Source organism: Brienomyrus brachyistius, chromosome 23 (genome assembly GCF_023856365.1).
Source record: "Brienomyrus brachyistius isolate T26 chromosome 23, BBRACH_0.4, whole genome shotgun sequence".
Lineage (NCBI taxonomy): Eukaryota > Metazoa > Chordata > Actinopteri > Osteoglossiformes > Mormyridae > Brienomyrus > Brienomyrus brachyistius.
The window spans coordinates 16404985-16426549 of NC_064555.1; the positions used below are offsets into that span (position 1 = coordinate 16404985).

General features: G+C 47.4%; 1 protein-coding gene across 1 annotated transcript in view; it reads left to right on the forward strand.

Moving 5' to 3' along the window:
- The window catches only part of adgrb2 (adhesion G protein-coupled receptor B2), a 208597-nt gene that overhangs the window by 118308 nt on the left and 68724 nt on the right, over window positions 1-21565 (forward strand). Inside the window, 7 exon segments of the mRNA XM_048993698.1 lie at window positions 2243-2437; window positions 2881-2949; window positions 6398-6506; window positions 6821-6967; window positions 11130-11205; window positions 13073-13175; window positions 17102-17145. Coding sequence (XP_048849655.1) covers window positions 2243-2437; window positions 2881-2949; window positions 6398-6506; window positions 6821-6967; window positions 11130-11205; window positions 13073-13175; window positions 17102-17145 — 743 coding nt within the window.

Here is a 21565-nt window from a genome sequence, read left to right on the forward strand (position 1 = left end):
TTGGAGAATAAATCCACCAGTCCTTTTTAATACTATTACAGATCTACTAATTGGAGGGATGAATGAGGCCAAAATAAATATTGGGGATACAGGTCCCTGCCCCCCCACAGTTCGTACGCTACTGATAGGCTTATATTCTCTGATTTGCATTATATCGTGAGGCTACATGAGGTTCCCCTTCTCTTCCTGCTGCCTAAACACATGAAGCTGACCAATATCAGGACGCTGTATGTCAGCCTTCCTCACCCTGGGTGCCTGTCTGTTCTGAGCTGACAGACAGTCAGTGTTTCTGCTGACCCTGATTAGGGGTTAGGGTTGTCAAGCCGGCACTCTGGACGCCCATCCTGTCCTTCTCCAAGGCTGTGGACGCCATGAGAATGTGCACGAGGTCCACCTCTCAGGTTCTGTGCCCGACTCCTGGACATTGTCCCTGAAGTGGGGAGCTTTGTGGCTCAGGCTGACAGTCTGCATTGGATTTAGAGCAGCGTTTCTCCACCCGGTCCTTGGGGATCCCCAGCCGGTCCACGTTTTTGCTCCCTCTCGGGAACTGGGAGAAAGCAAAAACGTATAGTGTCTGGGGGTCCCCAAGAACCGGACTGAGAAACATCAGTTCAGAAGGTAGGAATAGGGTGGTGCTGGCACAGACAACCCCAGCTTGTTTAATATCATACCTGTAGGTAGACGTTGCCAGGATCACATTAATCTTGTCTACGCTCAGGCATGCAAGCCTCAGCATCCCTCCTATTAGTGAAGCCGATTTAGTTTTTTTTGTATATCGTTCAGCATTGCAGTCTGTTTTTTGAGTCTTTAGGTTCTTCGGTCAGGCATCTTGAAAGGACGTTTAACGCATTTATCTGAGGCTTTTATTCAAGGCGACTTACAGTGGTAGGAAAGGTTGCCATTTTTGAACGTGTGTTCCCTGGGATACAAACCTTATTGTTGAGCTGCAGGAGCTCGAAGGAACTAAAGGAGGCCAGGAGGGTGTCCCTGTTTCTGCCTCTTTAGCCTCCTAAGCAGCTGTTAAGTGCTCAAGCTGCCATCTGTGACAGCTCGGCTCGCTTCTTATCACCAGAACAACTACCTGAGGTCTGTTACCATCTCGTGCCAGCAGTTCCTTGACCTCGATCTGGGATCCCTAATCCTCCTCTTGAATGCCCACTGCGTTTGCTGGCTTTTCTTCGATCTGAGTTCTTAATTAATTATGCCTGACGAGGCTGTTGATTGAACTCTGACTGTGACTCTCTTTATTGTGAAAGTGTTCCTTTATACTAACAAAATTGCTGTGAAGGAAAATTTTATTATATGAAAATGGGTACCTCAGAATGAAAGCCGGGTATTCAATTCAGTATTTTATTAATATGTAGCAATTGTGCCGTTCCAAGAGCCTAAAAAATATTTTATATATACGAAACCTATGTGTTAAGAACTGAAGTGAAAAGAAATTAGGTATATCAGAAGATGATATTTCATAAGAGAAACAGAAAAGTGTTACAAAATTGCAATATAGGACTCCAATATAGTACAGAAAATTCTGACTTTCATCCTGGTTTCTTTATAAATCAAAAATTAAACTCAATCATTTCATCAATCCATCCATCCATCCACCCATTATCTGCTGCACATCTGAGGGCAGAGTTTACCCAGACCTCCCCCACCTCTGCAATCTTCTCCCACTCCACCGGGGACATACCAAGGCATTCCCAGACCAGCTGAGAGATATCATCTCTCCAGCATGTCCTGTGTCTGTCCTGGGGTCCCCTCCCAGTGGGAGTTGTTCAGAACTGTGCAGGAGGCATCCTTGATAGATATCTGAACCCTCAGAGCTGACTCCTTTCCATGCAGAGGAACAGAAGCTCTACTCTGAGTCCCTCCCGAATGTCCGAGCTCCTCACCCCATCTCTAAGGTTGAGTCCAGCCACCCTGCAGAAGAAACTCATTTCTGCCCCTTGTATCCACAATCTCATTCTTTTGATCAATATCCAAAGTTTGTGACTGAAAGAATGAGAATTAAGAATTAAGTCCATGAAACTTTGACTCAGTTTATGAATTTATACGCAATTATCCACTCTGCTTATCTCACCAATTTGCTCAATCCAAGTTAATTTTGTTTCATAGTTTCGTCCAGTTTGCCCTGCATTTCTGAGATCGACTCTCTGAGTTTATCTCTTCTGCTTGGTCCATGCCTGCTGTCATTTCCAGCTTCCAGTATAACTGTAAACGCGTCTCTTTCTTCTCACTACAGTTACGAGAGCATCTTGCGAAGGGTCAGAGGACCCTAGCAGCGGAGGGCATGTCTCAGATCGTGAGAAGTCTCCTCGAGTTAATGTCCCGGAAAAATTATTACAGCGGCGACCTGTTATTCTCCGTGGAGATTCTCCGAAATGTGACGGACACCTTCAAGCGAGCAACCTACATTCCAGCTCCCGACGACGTGCAGGTGAGGAATCGGAAGGCCTCGCGCGCTCATGAGGCCGGTCACTCGGATACACCCTCTCCAGGGGGCTGCTGACCAACTGCAATCACACTCCTGCCTGAATCGCTTACCACAGTCGCCAGTTTCTTCCCACCAGACTATCTGGTGTGTTTACACCCAGCCATAAGCGTTGTGTCTTTGTAGGTGTTAATAACAGATATTAGACATTATCTGTGATGTCCTTGTGTTAAACTGGAGTAGGAGCCTGGAAATCCTCAGAGATGCACCAGCACTGGTGCAGTGACATTGGCAGGGATGCCAACATTTTTTTTTTCATTCTCAAGTACCTCTCCTCATATTCCTTCTTCACCCCTGTACTCCTTTGCTGGTTGCTGCTCTTTTTGTCCTTAGCAACTCCCAGTACCGCCACCCTAATCCCTTCCTGTGTGCTGTCTTTACCCCTGCAGAAATTCTTCCAGGTGGTCAGTTATATGTTGGACATTGAAAACCAAGAGAAGTGGGAAGATGCTCACCAGGTAAAGAGCTTCGCGGTTCTTGTGCGTTCGCGTTTCCCGGTGAGCGTGCAGTAATTGACACGCGCCGTGCATTACTTCACTACTTCATGGAGACGTCATCCTGGTCATGAATAGTGTTACTCTGTTTTGGATGTGGGTGTTAGTGCCCTGAGATGGGTCCCTCCTGGGTTATTCTCTGCCTCTCACCCATAATGACAGATAGACTCCAGACCCCTGCAACCCTGGATAGCACAAACGTTTAGACGATGGATCGATAAATCAATCAATTGATGAAAGTTTGAATGAATGAGTTCATGAATGAATGAATGAATATGGGCATGAGGTTGTGATTCACATCAAAGACACTGCGCTCAATAATAATTTTATATGACGCTGACACACAGAAGCTGAAACGCAGTAGAGTTGCAGAGTCAGGCAGACAGTTTCCGCGTGACCCGGTGTCGCCCCAGGCGGAGCCGAGCGGGGAGTGAGAGTGCGGGGAGGGCAGCGTGAAATGGATCCGCTGTCTGAGCAAGGGAACCAGCGCTTCATTAGATCAGATCCGCGGCGTTTTGGATGACACACGCCGTCGCCTGTGGTGCCCGCAGCCCCCGCTGTGCCTGCACACCCCTGCCTCCCATCTGCTTGTGCCGCCCAGCGCCGGCTGAAGCCACACACAAAAGGCTGCCTGTTTGAGAGAGAGGAAGGGCTGGTATTTCACTCCAGGGAAGGACTGTGCCTTAGATGACCTGGGATCTTATCCAGCAGGCCCTCGTGCCAGATGAATAAAATTCCGTTTTTGCCTTAGTACGAGTTCAGGTACATTACAGTGCCTCTTCTCACATAATCTTTATTTATATGGCACTTTTAACCTCGGGGTTTACAATGTGCTTTACAGACATTTAAAAGAAAGGAATTAAAATTAGGATTCAGAGAAAAAATATTAATTAGTTTAAAAAATATATTAATAATAATCCAGCATCCCTGATGTATTTTGGGGATTAGAACTAGCGACCTTCTGATTGCAGGCACGAAGGCCACACACCACTGTACATCGCATGTTAAGTTTATGAAGCAGTGTGTGGGGTGTGTGGGAGCCCCCCCCCCCCTTTGCATGTTTTAGGCTTTGGGTGGGTGGATGGATGGATGGATGGATGGATGGATGGATGGATGGATGGATGGATGGATGGAAGGAAGTCAGTCGGCTGCTGTCAATATCGCCTGTTTATAAGTGACAGATGCTGAATTTTAAGTTAAGAGGAAAAATCCATGTCAGGTATAGTGATGACAGAGTTACATCCAGGGATTTGTCAGGAAACTTGACTTTATCAGCTGTTGGTCTGCAGTGAGGTCGTCGCCCAACCTGCTGTGAGAGTCGTTCTCTGCTCTTCACTGTTAGCTGCTTTTTTTTTTTTTTTTTTGGGGGGGGTGGCTCGGCAGCAACCCAGCAGTCACAGCTGCAGCCTGGCACGTGTGTGCATCCGTATCAGTGTGCATGCATGTCTGTGCGCGGGGGAGAGAGAGATGTAACGCACACTCCCTGATTCAGTGTGTGTGTTTCTTTGTGTCTGTAGGTGTGTGACACAGAGATGTAACACACACTCCCTGATTCAGTGTTTGTGTTTCTTTGTGTCTGTAGGTGTGTGACACAGAGATGTAACACACACTCCCTGATTCAGTGTGTGTGTTTCTTTGTGTCTGTAGGTGTGTGACACAGAGATGTAACACACACTCCCTGATTCAGTGTGTGTGTTTCTTTGTGTCTGTAGGTGTGTGACACAGAGATGTAACACACACTCCCTGATTCAGTGTGTGTGTTTCTTTGTGTCTGTAGGTGTGTGACACAGAGATGTAACACACACTCCCTGATTCAGTGTTTGTGTTTCTTTGTGTCTGTAGGTGTGTGACACAGAGATGTAACACACACTCCCTGATTCAGTGTGTGTGTTTCTTTGTGTCATTGCTGGGAATAGAGTTCCCCATAGAAATGAATGGAGAGTCCCCAGAAAGATATAATTACAAACCTGTGTGTGTGTGTGTGTGTGCGTGCGTGTGTGTGTGTGCGCTCTGCTGTCATTTTGGGGATACCTATGGGGAACAAAGCCAGCAAACTTTACAAAACAAAAAACTTTAAACTTCGTTGCAGTGTTCCAAAACCTTTTATGTTTGTTTAGAAACATTAACAGAATTTAAATGAGAGTGAGTGGGAATTTACTGCAAAGGAAGATACCAGAATTTGTGTATATGCGATTGTGTGTTGGCCCTATAATACGCACGTATAGAGCTTACAGCTCTCTGCTTAGCGACACTTAATGCCTCAGAATGAGCCGCTGTCTACATACCATCTGGAACCTTAATTACTGGACTAACACTTTGATTACATTCCCATGAAGAGTGACACTTAAAGGAGAAGACTGGGCAAATCCTGCAAGCAGGCATGTGTCCAGTCTCCAGGGAGGGCAGTGAGGCACAGCGGAGTCGAGGTCACGCCCATGGAGGCCCCAAGGCGTGTTAGTGAGTCAGAAGCAGCTTTGACTCATGGGCACAGGCCACATGAGGCTAGAGAAGATGCTGGACTCGTCCATCAGCAACCATGATGAGAAAACAGGATGAGACTCATTATGGCTTTCTTAACGATGGCAAGGAGACAGCAAGGAGATTCATTACGGCCTTTTTTTAACGAGGATGCGGATGCTTGCGATTCTCACACTGATGACAACAGCAAAAGGGCTGCTGATGGGGTTATGGTGATGATGACAGCTGTGGTGGTGATGATGACAGCTGTGGTGGTGATGATGACGATGATGATGAGTGATGATGACGATGATGATGGTACGAATGTTACAAGGAATGATGATAAAATGATTATGTTTGTTCATTCAATACTGGAAAGGTACGAGCATCTGTACACAAAATGAATATTTGCTCAAGAATCACCAGAATTAACAACTACTTAAATATAAACTGCTGTCGACAAATTCTAAATAAAAGAGCAAGGAATACGGAATACATTATTGCAATTGCATTCGGAGGGAAAAAAATGGTTGTAAATGACATCCAACAACAGAAAGGGTTTTAAATGAGACCAGCAGAAAATGATCACAAATGCTTTATGTCACAAGACAAAAATGCATATTTTTCAGTTTAATAAAATGAATGTTTTCTTCCTTGAGCGATGTGGGTTTATGTATGTAAATGAGTGTTTGTAAATTAGGTATAGCGTGTGTGTGCGTGTGTCTGTGTGTGTGTGCATGTGTGTGTCTATGTGCGTGTGTGTGTGTGTCTGTGTGTGTGTGCATATGTGTGTGTCTGCATGCGTGTGGGTGTATGTGTGTGTCTGTGTGCCTACGTACGTGTGTGCGCATGTGTGTGTGTGCGCGCATGTGTATCTATATATGTGTGTGTCTGCGTATGCGTGGGTGTGTGTGTGCGTGTTAGCCCATGTAACTGACTGTGGTACCCCCCCCAGGTCTCTCCCGGCTCGGCCCTGCTTATGCGAGTGGTCGAGGACTTCATCCATCTGGTTGGCGAGGCACAGAAGGCCTTCCAGAGCTCCCTCTTCTCCACCAACAACCTCAGTGAGTACCCCCCCCCAGCCGCTCCAGGTCACTTCCTGTGGGGTTACGTATCACACCGTATGTTATCTGTACAGATGGCTGACACAGTCATAGGTTAAAATGTGCTATAGCATGAAGCTCTCTGCTTGGTAAACTGCTGTCCAATGAATCAGATATCCAGAGAGTTTAGGTACAGCTTCAAGCATGGAGATCAGATCAAAGCTTCCCAATGTCAGTCACGTATGACTTACAGTATAACGTAACGGTGAGCTCAGCTCATCTGGTAAAGAAGGCAGGCTGTGGTGTGGATCACATGATCTCTGCTCTCGGCACAGTGATCACGATCCAGCGGGAACCGGTCTCGGCTGTCTCCAGCGACATCAACTTCCCCATGAAGGGGCGCAGGGGGGTGAAGGATTGGGCACGCTACTCAGAGGACAAGCTCTTCATCCCCAAGGAGGTCTTCACCCTGTCCTCTGAAGGTGAGCTGATGTCACTTTGGTGAAAGACCGTGACCGTAGGAAGATGTCCCCTAAATCCTGAACACGTATGTGTCCGTCAGAGACATGAGGACCCAAAATAACCATCCATGAAACCAAACCCATACTTTGTTTTGGTACATCCCCTACATCTGTCTCTGTTGCCATGACAGAAAACTTTTTTTATATGTTTGTATAAGGATTTTTCTCATATTCATTGTTTTTACTTATTTTTTATTTGAAATTTATCAACACCCACTTGTTCTGCAGGTACCACACAAATCACACACCATTACAAACTTCTGGCTTAACTGGAGTGAGGTTATTGTGTGGGATGTCGCTGTTGATTGTTGAGACTGCTGACATGTTGGAACCATTAGTCAATCGGGCATTTCAGAAATGCAGGGAGTGAGTTTGACACATCGTCGCAAATGCAGGCACTCTCGTATGCCTTCTGCTGATTGGCTTCCTTTGGTTGCAGTTTGTACTTTAGAGAGGATGAGTACAGTATTGTCTGCATATTGAAGAATGACTTTGACTAAGAATGAACCTCAGATTAGGACGAGAAGCTTTAAAAGGGCTGCCTGTTATGATAGTCTCATACAGATCAGATTATGGTGAGTTTAACTGTTGGCATGCAAACATATATACCTCCATTTTCTGCTGATGTGCTATTTTAATGAAGATGTCTTTTATATTTTAATTAGCATTTTATTTATTTAGCAGGCATTATTGTGCATAGCAATCTGTCTTTGTCAAATCATATTTATGCTATTTCCTTTGAATTGTAATGGAGACCATGTCCAGTATGTCATGGGTTCAAATCCCGTGGCAGGCAGAGTAATCATATCACCACTGGGCCCTTGAGCAAATCCCTTGACCCCAGATGCTGCTGGGACACTGATTCAATCTGTTCTCTGAACATTCATTGCTTTTGACAAAATGGTTTGTTAAATTAATATAAATGTAATTACCTTCACTGACTGTGTCCCTGTGTATCAGTATTAACAGGCACTGAAAACGGATTTTGGCTGTTTAGCTTATCGAAGTAGATAATTGTCAGCATTATGGTGGATATGGAAACCTCCACTCACATCGTACTTCTGTAGTAATTAGACATCTGTGGCTCCGCTGAATCTCACAAAGTCAACCGATATTCGTGTCCTTTCTACTAAATGTAAACTCCACGATGATGAAGGGAAAAAACTCTCCTGACACAATGAGCCTGGTCCAGCGTCTACGTAGAAGGCGATCTGCAGCATGTCTGCCTCAGATTCTGCCGTCATATAGGAAAGTAGGAAGAGATAGCAACAATAATAATAATAAAAAAATTTATTTGTAATGCATTTTACATTTGAAGCAAATTTCAAAGTGCTACAAAATGAAAACGTCATAATGAAAATGACAAAAATCCCCATTTTAGAAAATGCAGCAATGCGTAAAAATTTATTAAAAGTCATAATTCCTGCTTAAAATAAATATTTTAAGTCCCTTTTAACTCTGAATAGTCTGTGGTGCCCTCATGGTCCGGGAAGGTGTTGAAGGAAGGAAGGGAGGGAGGAAGGGAGGGAGGAAGGAAGGAAGGAAGGAAGGTAGGAAGGAAGGAAAGAAGGAAGGGAAAAAAAATAAATAATGGAAAAACAGAAAAGATGGAGTGTGGAAGGAAGGAGCTGTGGAGCCTGTCCTCAGGCCTGAATCAGGCTCCTACTCCAACACTCAGCAGGTGCTACAGTCGGTTTTTCCCATCAGCCTTCAGGGTAATGGTGGAAATAACAATTAAATGAGAGACATACCCTGGCGGTAGGATAGGATAGGGTGAGGATGGTATGTACAGCCATCTGTTTCTACCTTGAAATTCCAGTGGTCTCTCCTAGATGGTCTCTGTTTCATCCATGGCCTTCCCAGGGTGTCGTCTCCCATGCAGTCTCTGGCCTCCTCACCTTCCTGAGGGTAGTCTGTCCGGACGGCTTGCTCCAGGCAGTCTCTCTGAGGGAGGCTCTCCAAGAATTCCCGCAATTCCATAGCGTCTACTGCGCCTCCTGTCTAATTAAAATTTGATTGTATTTCTGACGTCGTAAGTAGCCTCATGTTTGAGGTGTGAAACACCCGTAGAAATATGGGGAGCTGAAAAAGCAACAGATATTCTTTCCCTGAAGCACCGTCCCCAGCCGAGAGAGTAAACAGGAGCGGGGAAGGGAAGTGAGAGGGGCAAGAGGAGCAAAGGCATTTAGTCCATTACGATCCATCCACAGCAAAACCATTTTTGTTGGCCCGAGCATCGCGATGTTTGTGTCTCACATGGTGCCTAAATGGCCCGCTCTCTCCATACAGACACACGTTTCAGAGTCTGCAGCCATAGCAACAGAAGAGAGAAGTACAGCAGAGAAATGGCTGCTCTGTTGCTGTTTTGGGTCCCACAGCATATCATTAGCAACCTGCCAGTCTTACTAAGCCAAAAATGAGCACCCCCACGCCCCGGGCCATGATGGGCCAACAGCAGCCCCAGTTCTGCTGTAAGAGCTTCCCGAATCGCTTTTTCCCTCCATAACCAACAGCCGAGTTACTTCAAAGACTGAATGGCCATGAATCCATAGAGCTGTGGATTGGGGGGGGGGGGGGGGGGTATTTTCAATTTGTCTGGCTTTCCTGCCTTGTACTCAAGCCTATCACCTTCTGCCCCCCAGCAGGCAAGACGGTTACTCAGCAATGCAGCGCTCGCCCCTCCTCTATCTCCCAAACGCTACACGTTGCTGTGCTGTCCTTTCAAACGTGGCCACACTAGGCACTGCTGCCACCTTCATGTGGTTGGAGGCACATTCACACGTAGATGGGGGGGGGGGGGGGGGGACCTGCTCCTCATTTCAGCAGCATATTGCACTGCCATGGTACGTGGTACCCAAACATGCTGGGCAGACTGTCAGTATCATTTTGCAGGGGTTCATTTATAAATTCAACCTCAGCAAGGCCGTTGTCTTTATTATGCTCAGAAAATGCATGCAGCTATTACGTGCCCATTGCGCGTCCCATTACGGTGCATTTTGGAGGGCAGGCTATTTGTTATGCGATCCTGTTAGCCAGTCATCACTTCATTTAAGATGTGGTTATGACCAAGGGTTGCTGACAGGATTGATTTTGAGCAACTGAATGCGTATTCCCCACTGAGCCTATGGCCAGAGCGGGTGTTTTTACTGCCACCGTTTGTCATTATTCATTTCTGTGCGCTGCAGCTTAACTGTCGGAACGGCCTAACCCACAATGCAGCTGGCGGCTCATTTGCATGCCCACAAATGCTGCAACCAATTACATTCCATCCCCGCTGGAGTAATGAGCGTAACAGAGCAAACTGATTCACGTCGTTTCGTCTGTGGGGGGCATGTGGGGTTTTTTAGGGGTTGGCTACTATAGTGGAACATTTTGTTGGGGGGAGTGGGGGGGGGACAGACTTGTGTCCCCTTTTCCATTCTAAAGGTGGGAATGACAGTCTGCATTGGCTTTCCCCCTCAAAGGCTGGCTGACATTTCAGGGAGAAAGTGCTTCTCTCAGGGAGAGGGAGTTTTTGGAAGGGATCGCTCTGCAGGGGGGTCGGGGGGTGGGGGGGGGGGGGGGTTGCAGAATGAAGGTAAAGAAGGATGGAGGGAACGAAAGATAACAAGGGGTAGACGGAGTGATGGGAGTTGGAAAAAAGTTGTGCTTCGGCTGTGCAGAGAAACAAAAAACTGTCAGAGGAAAACAACACTGAGGAAGGAAGAAAGGAGAAAGAGAAGAAGAGAGTCGTGCGGGGAGGGGGGGCATGTGGGTGTGTCCGGCTACTGCGGATCAGCTGGGCCTACCTACCCCCTCCCAGCTCAGATATACCTCTTCATCACACTCCTCATCCTCCATCACCATTAGTCTTGCCTGTCCTTGCCTGTCATCCACTGCATTTCTTTCTCCTTTTGCGGTCTCTTTCTCGAAGGACTGACATTCCCTGAGCCTAAGATCCCACAGGGTTTCCATGTTAAATTTAGCTCTAGCTGCCTGTGAGAGATGTGTGGCGTTGTGACACTTAGCCAGTCAAAGCTCTGCTGTTGGATTAAGCTTTTACTGTTTTTTATTTTCTTTTTTTTTTAATGCTAACTTTCACTACCTGTTTAGCTGCCAGATGACATTCTGCTCTTCTCTGCAGAATCAGATGACACGTCCTACTTTGTGATAGGTGCCATCCTGTATCGCACGCTGGGGCTCATCCTGCCAGCTCCTGAGTAAGTGTCCCTCTCATGCATGGCTCTCTGTCCTCTGGATGGGCTTCCTTGAAGGAGACGTGTCAGGCCAGCGGGGGCAGCAGTGAGCTGCCCCGGCCGCACTGTCAGGTTACGGCTGGGAGAGCTGGACGGCCTGAAAACTCCTATAAACTGGCTGCTGCTTTTTCAGCTTAAGGAATTCATTTATTTAGGTATTTTCCAATGTATCCGTTTACTTAAGATGTTGAGGGAAGCTTTTTAGAGATGTATGGTTCACTTGTATTTTATTGATTGAGTGTTTGCATTAAAGGCGGAGAATCCCTTGTGACAATTTGCACTAAATATTGATGGTCAGCTTGTACTTATTTGTCTGAATACTTGTAGTATGATGTTTATATCCAGAGAAACTTCAGTTGCAGATACTTTTGGTGAAACTGACCCTTACAGTTTTCCCATTGATATAGCAGGATGTTAATGGTGATTTTGTAGCTTCCTTTTCTCCAAGTTCGCCTCAGTATTTTTTTTTTATATATGAATCTTTGCTTTCTGTTATTATTATGAAAATCCCTGGTTCCACTTAACATTTTTGTATCATCATATGGACCTTTGCTTTATCTCATATGGATAAAAATCCTCATCCTCCAGGATATTTTTGTTATAATTGCAGATGTGTGCAGTTATTCAGATGTAAGGAATCTGAGATTCACGCTGGGTAGAGCCGGGGTCCCCAGTGACCTGGGGTCAGAAGGACCGGCTCTGCCTTCACTTCTTTTCCGTTGGAATCTGCAATCGCGTAGAGTCATGGGCTCCTTCTGCTGCATACGATTAACACTTACTGCATGGAAATCCCTGTGAGGCCTCGCGGGTCTGTGCCCCTCTGATAGCACTTGGCTCTCGGACACTGTTTCTCTCTCTCAGCCTGATGGCAGTTTACTCCTCAGGGCAAAGATTAGCCAGCTTTGGGCGGAGCAATTAAACATTACGTGCGATGCATCCGTTTCCCTTGTGTGTACGGGGGAAGGGGAGGGATTGGTCCTGGACGTCTGCCTGAAGGCCCGCCCACTCCTGAGCTCTTTAGAGTCAGTGATCCAGAATCCCGTAGGCTTTTTTTTTCCCGGGGTCCCACCCACTCCGCCACCCTACCCTTGGAGTCTTTGCCGACTCATCATGATGCGTTCACTCTGCCAGTGGGCTGGAGGCAGAGGGCTTGCTTTCCAGAGTGGAGGTGCCAGAACTTCGAAAGAACGCTGTCCTCTAAGATGCTGAGGTCTTTCCTCACACAGTGTTGGCCTTTACTGCCGGCAGGTGCACGCTTCGGAAAAAAAGCACGATCTATCTCGGGTCACGCATCTCGTTCTCTCACTCTTTTCCCTCTCAGGCTTTCTCTCTCCTCGCTCTCTCACTTTCTCCGTTGCTCTTGCCCAGTACTCAGCATCAATATCTAAGTAAAACAAGCCTGGTTTCCTGGCTGGGTTTCCCAGTTCTTATTTTTGTTCCGCTTTACCTTCCTTGCATCGACGCATGAGAGGTCAGTGGGACCTTTAGCCGAGGGGTTTGCATCATTCGACCTAAACTGATGTGAACCAACAGCAACTTCCGCTTTTTGCGGTGTCTGCCATATGCCGGTTCTTTGCCAAACAAAGGGAGCTTTATTCAGATCATTGCTCCACAGCGTGTCTGATTGCTACTGTGGCTGCTAAGTATTTACAGGACTCAGGGAAGAGGGCGTCATTTCAGCCTACTTAGTCTTTTTGTCTTGTTAATTAGGAGACAATGGGAGCCATCGCTCAGTCTCCCTAGGACCGTCGCTGTCCTGCGGCTGCATGACCTGGCTCCGGCCAGTTGCCATCATTCTGATTCATCCCTTCTTTATTCCCCTTTTTTTCAGGAGTCCCCTCGTCATCAATTCCAAGATCCTGACCGTGACGGTCCGGCCACTCCCCAAGCCCACCGAGCCCATGGTGGTGGTCGAGCTGTCACCGCTGCTCAACGTAAGTCTTCCGTCACGCAACACAGATCAAACGTCTGTGTTTCATTCCACGCACTGCATTGAGTAACAGTTGCAATCATAGTTTGTTCCTGTGCTGGTTCCTGAAGCTCTGATGTAATAAAAGAAGCCTGAGTCATGCACAGCTACAGCTGCCCACACAGTAACTCCTCCTAAGCCCCATGTTCTTCATGCCCTAAGGGCTACGCGATCAAACAGAAGTCCAAGAAACATGAGCTTCTTACCTTCTCAATATTTAAAAAATTAGATTGGTAACTTTACAACAGTGTTTGCTGGATCTATGATAGGTCTAATATCAGGGAACGTGGGTATTCCCCGTCAGTGTGCCAGAAAACCAAAATTCAATATTTTCCATCCTCTGCCGGACAAGGTGTCCCTTCGGGTGGAAAACCATGACAGAGCGACCATAAGTCCTGGGTAGGCTGATGCGTGTGCAGTGCAGCTCTCAACGCTGGACTCGTCTAATGTTGCTCAAATATCGTACCGTAGAGTACTTTGGCTGTCTACAGCTCTAACTAAAAGTAGGCTAACTCATCCCAGATCAATGCTAGTGGTAATTTGATGAATGAGGCTTTTAAAAACATAGTGGGTGGGACTGCTGTGAGTGGTCAGGCATTGACATCTTTTATCCACATCCTATTGGTTGGTTAACCATTTGACAAATGAGGCTTTTAAAACACAGAGTGTGTGGCACTGCTGTGATTGGCCAGTCACTGACTAGTTTTATTCGCATCCTATAGGATGGCTGACCATTTGACAAATGAGGCTTTTAAAAGGCAAAGTGGTTAGGGCCGATGTGATTGGCGAGTCCCTGACTAGTTTTATCCACATCCTATTGGTTGGCTGACGATTTGACAAATAAGGCTTTTAAAATAAGTAGTGTGTGTGTGTGTGTGTGTGTGTGAGAGAGAGAGAGAGAGAGAGAGAGAGAGAGAGATTGCTTTGATTGGCTAGTAACTGACTATTTCACAAGCGAGGCTAATTTTATCCACGCCCTATGGGCTGCCCCCCCGTCCCTTATAATATGACACGATCCTGTACTGGAATATGCTGCATCTTGTATTATGGTTGCAACCCTACCTGTGGGTCGGTTGTTCATTAAATTAGCCGGGCAGTAGCTGATGGCACACAGTAATCCCATCCATCTTGAGTTTTCAAGACCTGATTTGTTCCATCACTAATTTGGCTCCCGATCAAACGGATCCGCTTTGGGCCAAGGTAACGTCCCATGTCAGCACGTGCTGGTGTCCATTGAAACAAATTCAGACCAACCAGGGTAAACCAGTGTGCTGGTTGGGGGGGTTGGTACCCAAGGATCAGTACAACATTCCGCCATTGGTGGTCACTGGCAATCTGGTATCGCATGGTGGGCATCCAGCCACACGCTGCAGAGGGGTCATGCATTGTAGGCTGCATCCACTGTTGTGACACTTGCCTAGACGGTCGTTGTCAAACTCTGGGTTCAACTTCAGTTAGAAAAAAAATTTAGTCACATTAGTCACAGTCTTGTAGTGCGGTCCCAAACAAAATTTACTTCAACTATTAGTGTGATCTATCGCTGGTGTGAAGATGAGTTAGCACACGGCATTGCACTAGGACTAGACCAGCGACTGGGGGGTGTAGCAGGCAGTGATGTTTAGGGCATAGAAAAACTGGGCAGTGGGTTGGGGCGGGGCATGATTCGAGTTGATTATGGAATGGAAATTAATATCATACACCCCCCTGCCCCCCCCAGCTCAACAAAATCCCCCTGCTCCCCCAGCTTGGCAAATTTTACCTCTGGCATCTCCTCCCCAATAAATTTTACCGCGGCACCCCCCTCGGATGCCTCTTAGCGGTGCCCACTGTATGGGATGTATTTACACATGCTGTAGACACACATGGCTCCCGAGCTGCGCGGTGGAGTGGGCTTGAGGATAATTGCAAAGCGGCAGCTGGGATATGATGACCTTGGCCACCAAAGCGGCGCCCGGCGCCACGGTAACAGATGTTTGGGGGGCCACCGCACACTCTGTGCAGACAGCTGGTTAGGGTCCACCTGGGCCAGAATGGACCGGGGTACAGAGCAGCCATCAGCCCCCGCCATGCACCTGAGGAATTCGTGTTGGGGGCACATAGATGTGTTACCTTTCGGCTGCCTGTTTTTTTCCCTGATGTATTACTCAGGGTTTATTTTGTTCCTATGTTGGGTTTTTTGTAATCGTTTCATAGCCATTGACTCCTGGCAGGACTTTGGCCGCAGTATGTACTGCACACTTGCTAAAATCTTTCCTGAGACGTTTCGTCTGGCACTTTAAAAAAAAGCAACTTTAGGAATGGCTACTGACTCGCTACATATTAATGAATCATCACCACGCCTCTGACCTCTGACCTTTCCCTGGTCATGTGATGTGTCGGTGCCACTTCTACTTCCCGAAAACCCTTCCTGGCAAAAAAAAAAAGAAGCGACTCTCTCTTAGATAAAGATGCCTCTCATTGGCTGTTTATTTTTTTTTTAAATATTTCATCGCTTATTAACTTGGTTGGAACAAGCTAATAAGATTGACGCCGGCAGTGTGTCAACTGGGAGACGATGTCACCCGAAAAAGTGATGCGGGAGGATTGGCGGGACTGGGCCATATGGCGGTTTGGCAGATGGCTGAACGCAGACAGACACGTCGATGTAAAGAGGGCCGCCACGAGGCGAGCATCGCCGTATGTAGACGGCAGCACATTACCCTCCCCTCCCCCGTCTGACAGCTTCTCCTCATGCCTCACATGACACTAGCTGGTACAGCGCTTCTTAATGACATATACAAGTAATTTGAAGTTTGCCGCATCAACCCTCAGGAATGGACTTGCATATTATACATGTTGATGATATATGATATGTAATATAAAATGGATAGATAAGAGCGTTTAGGGATGTCCTCTGCCCTCGCTGGGCTGCGCTTGCTTGTTATTTACAGCTCTCCCGAAGGAGCATTCAGCACCTCCTTCTGCTCTCCCGTCTCTCTCCTCCCTCCTCTATCAGGCAGACAGGCCAGAGTCAGTATGGAAGACCTCCATAAATCACATGCAGCGTAGCCTGGCCGTTTGACTGCCTGAATGTGTGTGTGTGTGAGCCCCTGCCAAAGGGACAGTCAATACGACCGAGTGTATGGATCCGTGTGCGTGCGCATATAGTGAGTGTGTATTGCGGAACGATACATCGGCAAGGCTGTTAACTGTAGAAATCGGCCAGATACGAGTCACATGACCACATGGCTAGATTTACGAGGTTGTGATTCTTTGGTTCTCCACTCTACAGCAAAATTTCAGCTTGGCTTTCCCAGATTAGGGGGTCCTGTTTTATTTGGCAACTCACCGGTCCCCAATTTTGTGGAAAGGAGCTGAAAGACACCGTCGGCTCAATCTGGCACCTGAAGTCACAATGCATGCTAAGTCCCGAGGCCGGTCGATGGGCTAATCGGCGGCGAGTCGGAGTCAACAGCGCGCTGTGCGAGGCAGCGATAGCGGCGGCTGGCTGTACACGCCGGCTCCGGCCCCCAAGCCGCCATGAGCCGGCACGGAATCAGAAGCGGGTCGTGGACATGGATTTGTAGCGGGACGCGGCCCGGAGCGTGGGCGAGTGAGTGCATGGGGTCCTCGCTGGCAGATGGAGAGGTCTCTCCAGCACGGTGCCCCCTTCCTTTGACTCATTGCATCGCTCACACCTGTGTCGTAAACAGACAGGATGGTGCAGATTTCCGTGGTTGGGGTTGAGGCATATCAGGATTTTGTGGAACTAGTTTGGTTTCAAAGTGAAGAGTTCAGGTCTGAGGAGAGACCCTGGCACGATGACAAATGGCAGCCCTTCATTTCCTTTGCCTTTTAGTTCTTTTTTCTTTTTCTCTCAGCTATAACTACGTTTTTTTTTCCTCTCCACAGGGTACATCTGAGCCTCACTGTGTGGTCTGGGATTACAGCAACTTGTAAGTCTTCAAGCAGCCTCACCTTATGAGACACTCTTTTCACACATATGCACACACCTAAATGTACCACATGGTGTGGTTTGACCTGTTTAAATGTAGCAGGTGTCATTTGAACTCAATAGCATTAGCTGTTTATGCTATGCTATTTGTGTACTCTGCAGGAAGGCCCCTTCAACTACAACTTGAGTTTAATACCCAAAACTTGTTGATGCAGCCACTAGGTGGTGCAATGGTTGAGCATCCGACTCTGACACCATAAACTTTATATTTGAAAACCATGTCCTAGAAAAGCTGTTTCAGTTCTTTGTTTATATGGCAAAACTAAGTTGCTCCTCTTAGACATTTAAATGTATCAACATTAGTGTGTTTAAGCTGTTCAAATGAAAGGTGAGTTTGGGAAGGGAAACACTAGTGTGCATCGGCAGGCGGATCAGGAATTTCCCATTGCAGACCGTGCATGTCAGAGTCTCCCACAGTGGTGCTCTATGCACATTCGGCTGCAGCAGAGCTATGAATCAGGTTTGCGTCAGTCATAAGAAAATACAGAGAGACCTACGACATTAGCTCAAGAGCCCCCGAAACTGCGAAAGTAGTCCATATTACCTCTGCAAGTCCGAAAACATCAGTGCCTCAGTGGGTACCCGATAGGTGCTGTATCTTCCACGGTATTACAGCCAGTCTGCATGGAAATTACAGTGCCTGTCTGCCTGGGTACTACAGCGCTTGTCTGCCTGGGTACTACAGTGCCTGTCTGCCTGGGTACTACAGTGCCTGTCTGCCTGGGTACTACAGTGCCTGTCTGCCTGTCTGCCTGGGTACTACAGTGCCTGTCTGCCTGGGTACTTCAGTGCCTGTATGCCTGGGTACTACAATGCCAGTCTGCCTTGGTACTACAATGCCAGTCTGTCTGTCTGCTTGGGTACTACAGTGCCTGACTGCCTGGGTACTACAGTGCCAGTCTGCCTGGGTACTACAGTGCAAGTCTGCCTGTCTGCTTGTAAAGTACAATGCCTGTCTACCTGAGTACTACAGTGCCAGTCTGCCGGGGCACTACAGTGCAAGTCTGCCGGGGCACTACAATGCCAGTCTACCTGGGTACTACAGTGCAAGTCTGCCTGTCTGCTTTGGAAGTACAATGCCTGTCTGCCTGGGTACTACAGTGCCAGTCTGCCTGTCAGCATTGTATGCGTGTGTTTCAGAGCCGGGATGGATGGACAAAGACGGTGCATAACAGTTCAGCCTCTTAGACATACTCGGCAGCGTCCTTGGTGTCGTGTGTGTTTTTGATATTAGCAAACCGAATGACAACTGGCCGACATGTTGTTTAAAGCATCGTACATAGCATGGGGGAAAAAATCTGCTGAAATTTTAGGGGAAAAAATGGGGTTTAACTTTTCACCCAACCTGAGTACCAGCTTCTGCAACGGCTTTCTTAAAGGATGTAGTGTCCCATCAGCAGATTACTGATGTGCTCCAATTAAATTTCTTAGAATTAAAAAATGGATTCTCTTTAAGTATTCTGAGATAGGGAGGATTCAGCTTTTTGTCACGCATTAAGTGCGCGATAAGGCATTCTCTTCGTATCCTCACACAGATAAATGTTTCCCAACCTGATATGGCCCTGTAACCTGAACTGCCCATTCTCTGCCTTTTCCCCCCACTTTTTTCACTGATAACCCCCCCACCCACTCCCCCCATCCGTACGAATGGATGAATGAATTTTTTCTGCTGTCACCTTAAAATCCATATTTTCACCGAGACTCTAAAGCAGTAATTATAACATTATACCACAGAAAACAATGTTATTATTAATGATTTTCATTTTAGCTTTTTGCTTTTTAATTTGTCTTACAGATAAGTGAAGGTGGCCGTGAATATTGATATTTCCTGGGTCTTGAAGGCTGATTTTGCTCGCGTTTCTGCCTGTGTGCGTGTGTGAATGAGTGCGTGTGTGTGTGTGTGTGTATGCGTGTGTCTGTGTGTGTGTGTGTCTGTGTATCAGTGCCTGTGTACCTGTGTGACAGTGTGCGTGTGAGACTGAGCGTGTGTGTGCCTCTATGAGAGTGTGCGTGTGTGTGTGTGTCTGTCTTTGTGTGTGTATGTGTGTGTGTGTGTGTCTGTGTATGTGTGTGTGTTTGTGTGTGAGTCTAAGGACAGTCCCATGCAGCCTTCCTGATGCCTTTAGGCTTCGTCATAGCAAACAGGCCGATTTAGCCTTTTGTATTCAGGCTGCCCCGGCCGCCTGCCAGCTGCATGGCATTAAACCGTCAGGATGCATCTGTGCCTCTGCCAGGGCGCTGGATTTTAATGCGGGTGCCGAACAGCTGGGCGGCTGCTCTAGAGCTCCACCCCCCCACCCCACCCCCAATCCTGGATCTGCCATTATGTTAGCGAGCCGGCAGCTGAATATCAATGAAAAGGCTCCACATGGGAACAGGATGTTTAACCATTAATGGTGGGGGACGCGTAACTGACACACACGTCATGCTCAGGTCTCTGTTCTGCATGCTCAGAGCCACCTGCACACTTAAATGAGTGCAGTATGCACTGTGGGCTGCGGAATGGGTTGGGGCCACTGGGGAGGGGGGGTGGCTGTCTAGATTAATTTTGGATCATTAATAATGCAATGATGACTAATCAGAAAATTATGAATTACCTACAAATAATTTAATACAAACCAGTAAAACTTCATTAATAAAACCCTAAATGATTTGTGTTCTTAAAACACCCCAATTTATCACCCCCCCTTGCTCAGATGCATTCCGCAGTTTATGGCGTCCACATATGACAGAGGATAGAAAGTCACAGACAAACACACACTTACATGAACGCATACTGACTTACTTTAAATAATAGTTATGCAGCAAGTCACATGACCTTATGACACAAAAGTAAGCTTCAATCACATGCACAATTTGCATTAAGTGATTTAGCACACTTTTATCCATAGCAACAAAGCAACATTTGAGACAGCAAGGCCAGAGAATCACTGGAGCAGTTGGGGATCACAGCCCAACAGTGAAATCAATCTGGCAACCGCTGGATCGGCAGCCTTCTGTTAATTCAAACTGTTAATGCAGGGGGCTTCAAACTGATGACCTTCTCATTACAGGCCTTACTCCCTGAGCCACACACGCGCAGATATACACTCTCCAGCTTTGGGGTGATGTCGAACAATGTCGAAACACCTTTGCCAGTGTTCAGCATTCAGACTGCACAATTACAGGGATTAACCGATGAGGTAAAGCAGTCCACCTGGCGAAGGCTGAGCCTCATCCAGTCCTCGTTTGTCTTCATGTTCAGCTGCCACCTCTCATCAGCCAGTCATTTAACAATTAACATTTATACTTCTGTGCTTCCTGACACGGAACCGAATATAATTTCTCACACGTTCTCCCAGTCCAAATATAATTCACTGCTGCAGCGTTTGCAGTGCGCTGAGGGTCAGCCGTAATGCTGAAGCAGCCTAACAGTCGATAATGATAAAAGATTCACCAGCAAGCAAAGGTCACTCAGTAGAAATGGAATTTTCTGCTATATTCAGTAGCTGCTATCATACAGTAGGATTTACCTTTTTTATTATCCTCTTTCCATGACATTTTTCTTACATAAAACCTTCCCAAAATGGGTATTACGGTGGCCGGCAGCCAAAGGCGGCCCACGAACCGAACCACTAGCTTAAGGGAGCCCTGCCATGATAGATGTTTTGGGCCAGTGCGGGAAGCGGAAGCTGGAGCTCCGGTTGGGCGAGACATTCTCCCGCACATTAGGACCAAGAGAGTATACAGGAGCGAGGCCACAGGGACACTGGCCCCAGCTGAAAGCTGATTGGCTCCCACAGCACCCCTCCCCTGTCACTCACCCATTCAAAGCATATCATTGGCTAATGATAAGGGTGGCCCCACTGTATGGATTTTAGCTGTGCCTTAAAAAAAATGTCCTAGTTCCGCTGCTGGTTAGCGGAGGAGGGACAAATTTAGGAAGGGCAAAGGGGTGCTGTGGAGGACATCAAGTGTGCAGAGCAGTGGGTAAGATGCAGTTCCTGTAATGTTATGGCATCTGCGCTGAGAACTCTGCCGCCAGGCAGCTACGCTCTCGCATAGAGGCATTAGGACAGCGATGCTAATGCCACACTGCTTTGTTTGCCGGCTCTGCTGCTCTGGAGTGTAACCCCCCTGGAATGAGGAAAATGTACGGTGGGAAGTTAGCGATTCAGCGGCTCGCGGATCTGGGCGAGACCACAGGAGAGGCCCTGTCGGCTAATGGATCACGTGCAGCACTGTCAATTACAGCGGTGGCCCACCTGAGCGACCGCCCCCGGCTTGCTGTCGCTTTGGCAGCCAGGTCATTAGGTAGGGCTGCGACTGTGTACAGACAATGAGAGCGGTGGGGGGGGGGGGGGGGGGGGAGAGCCTCACGC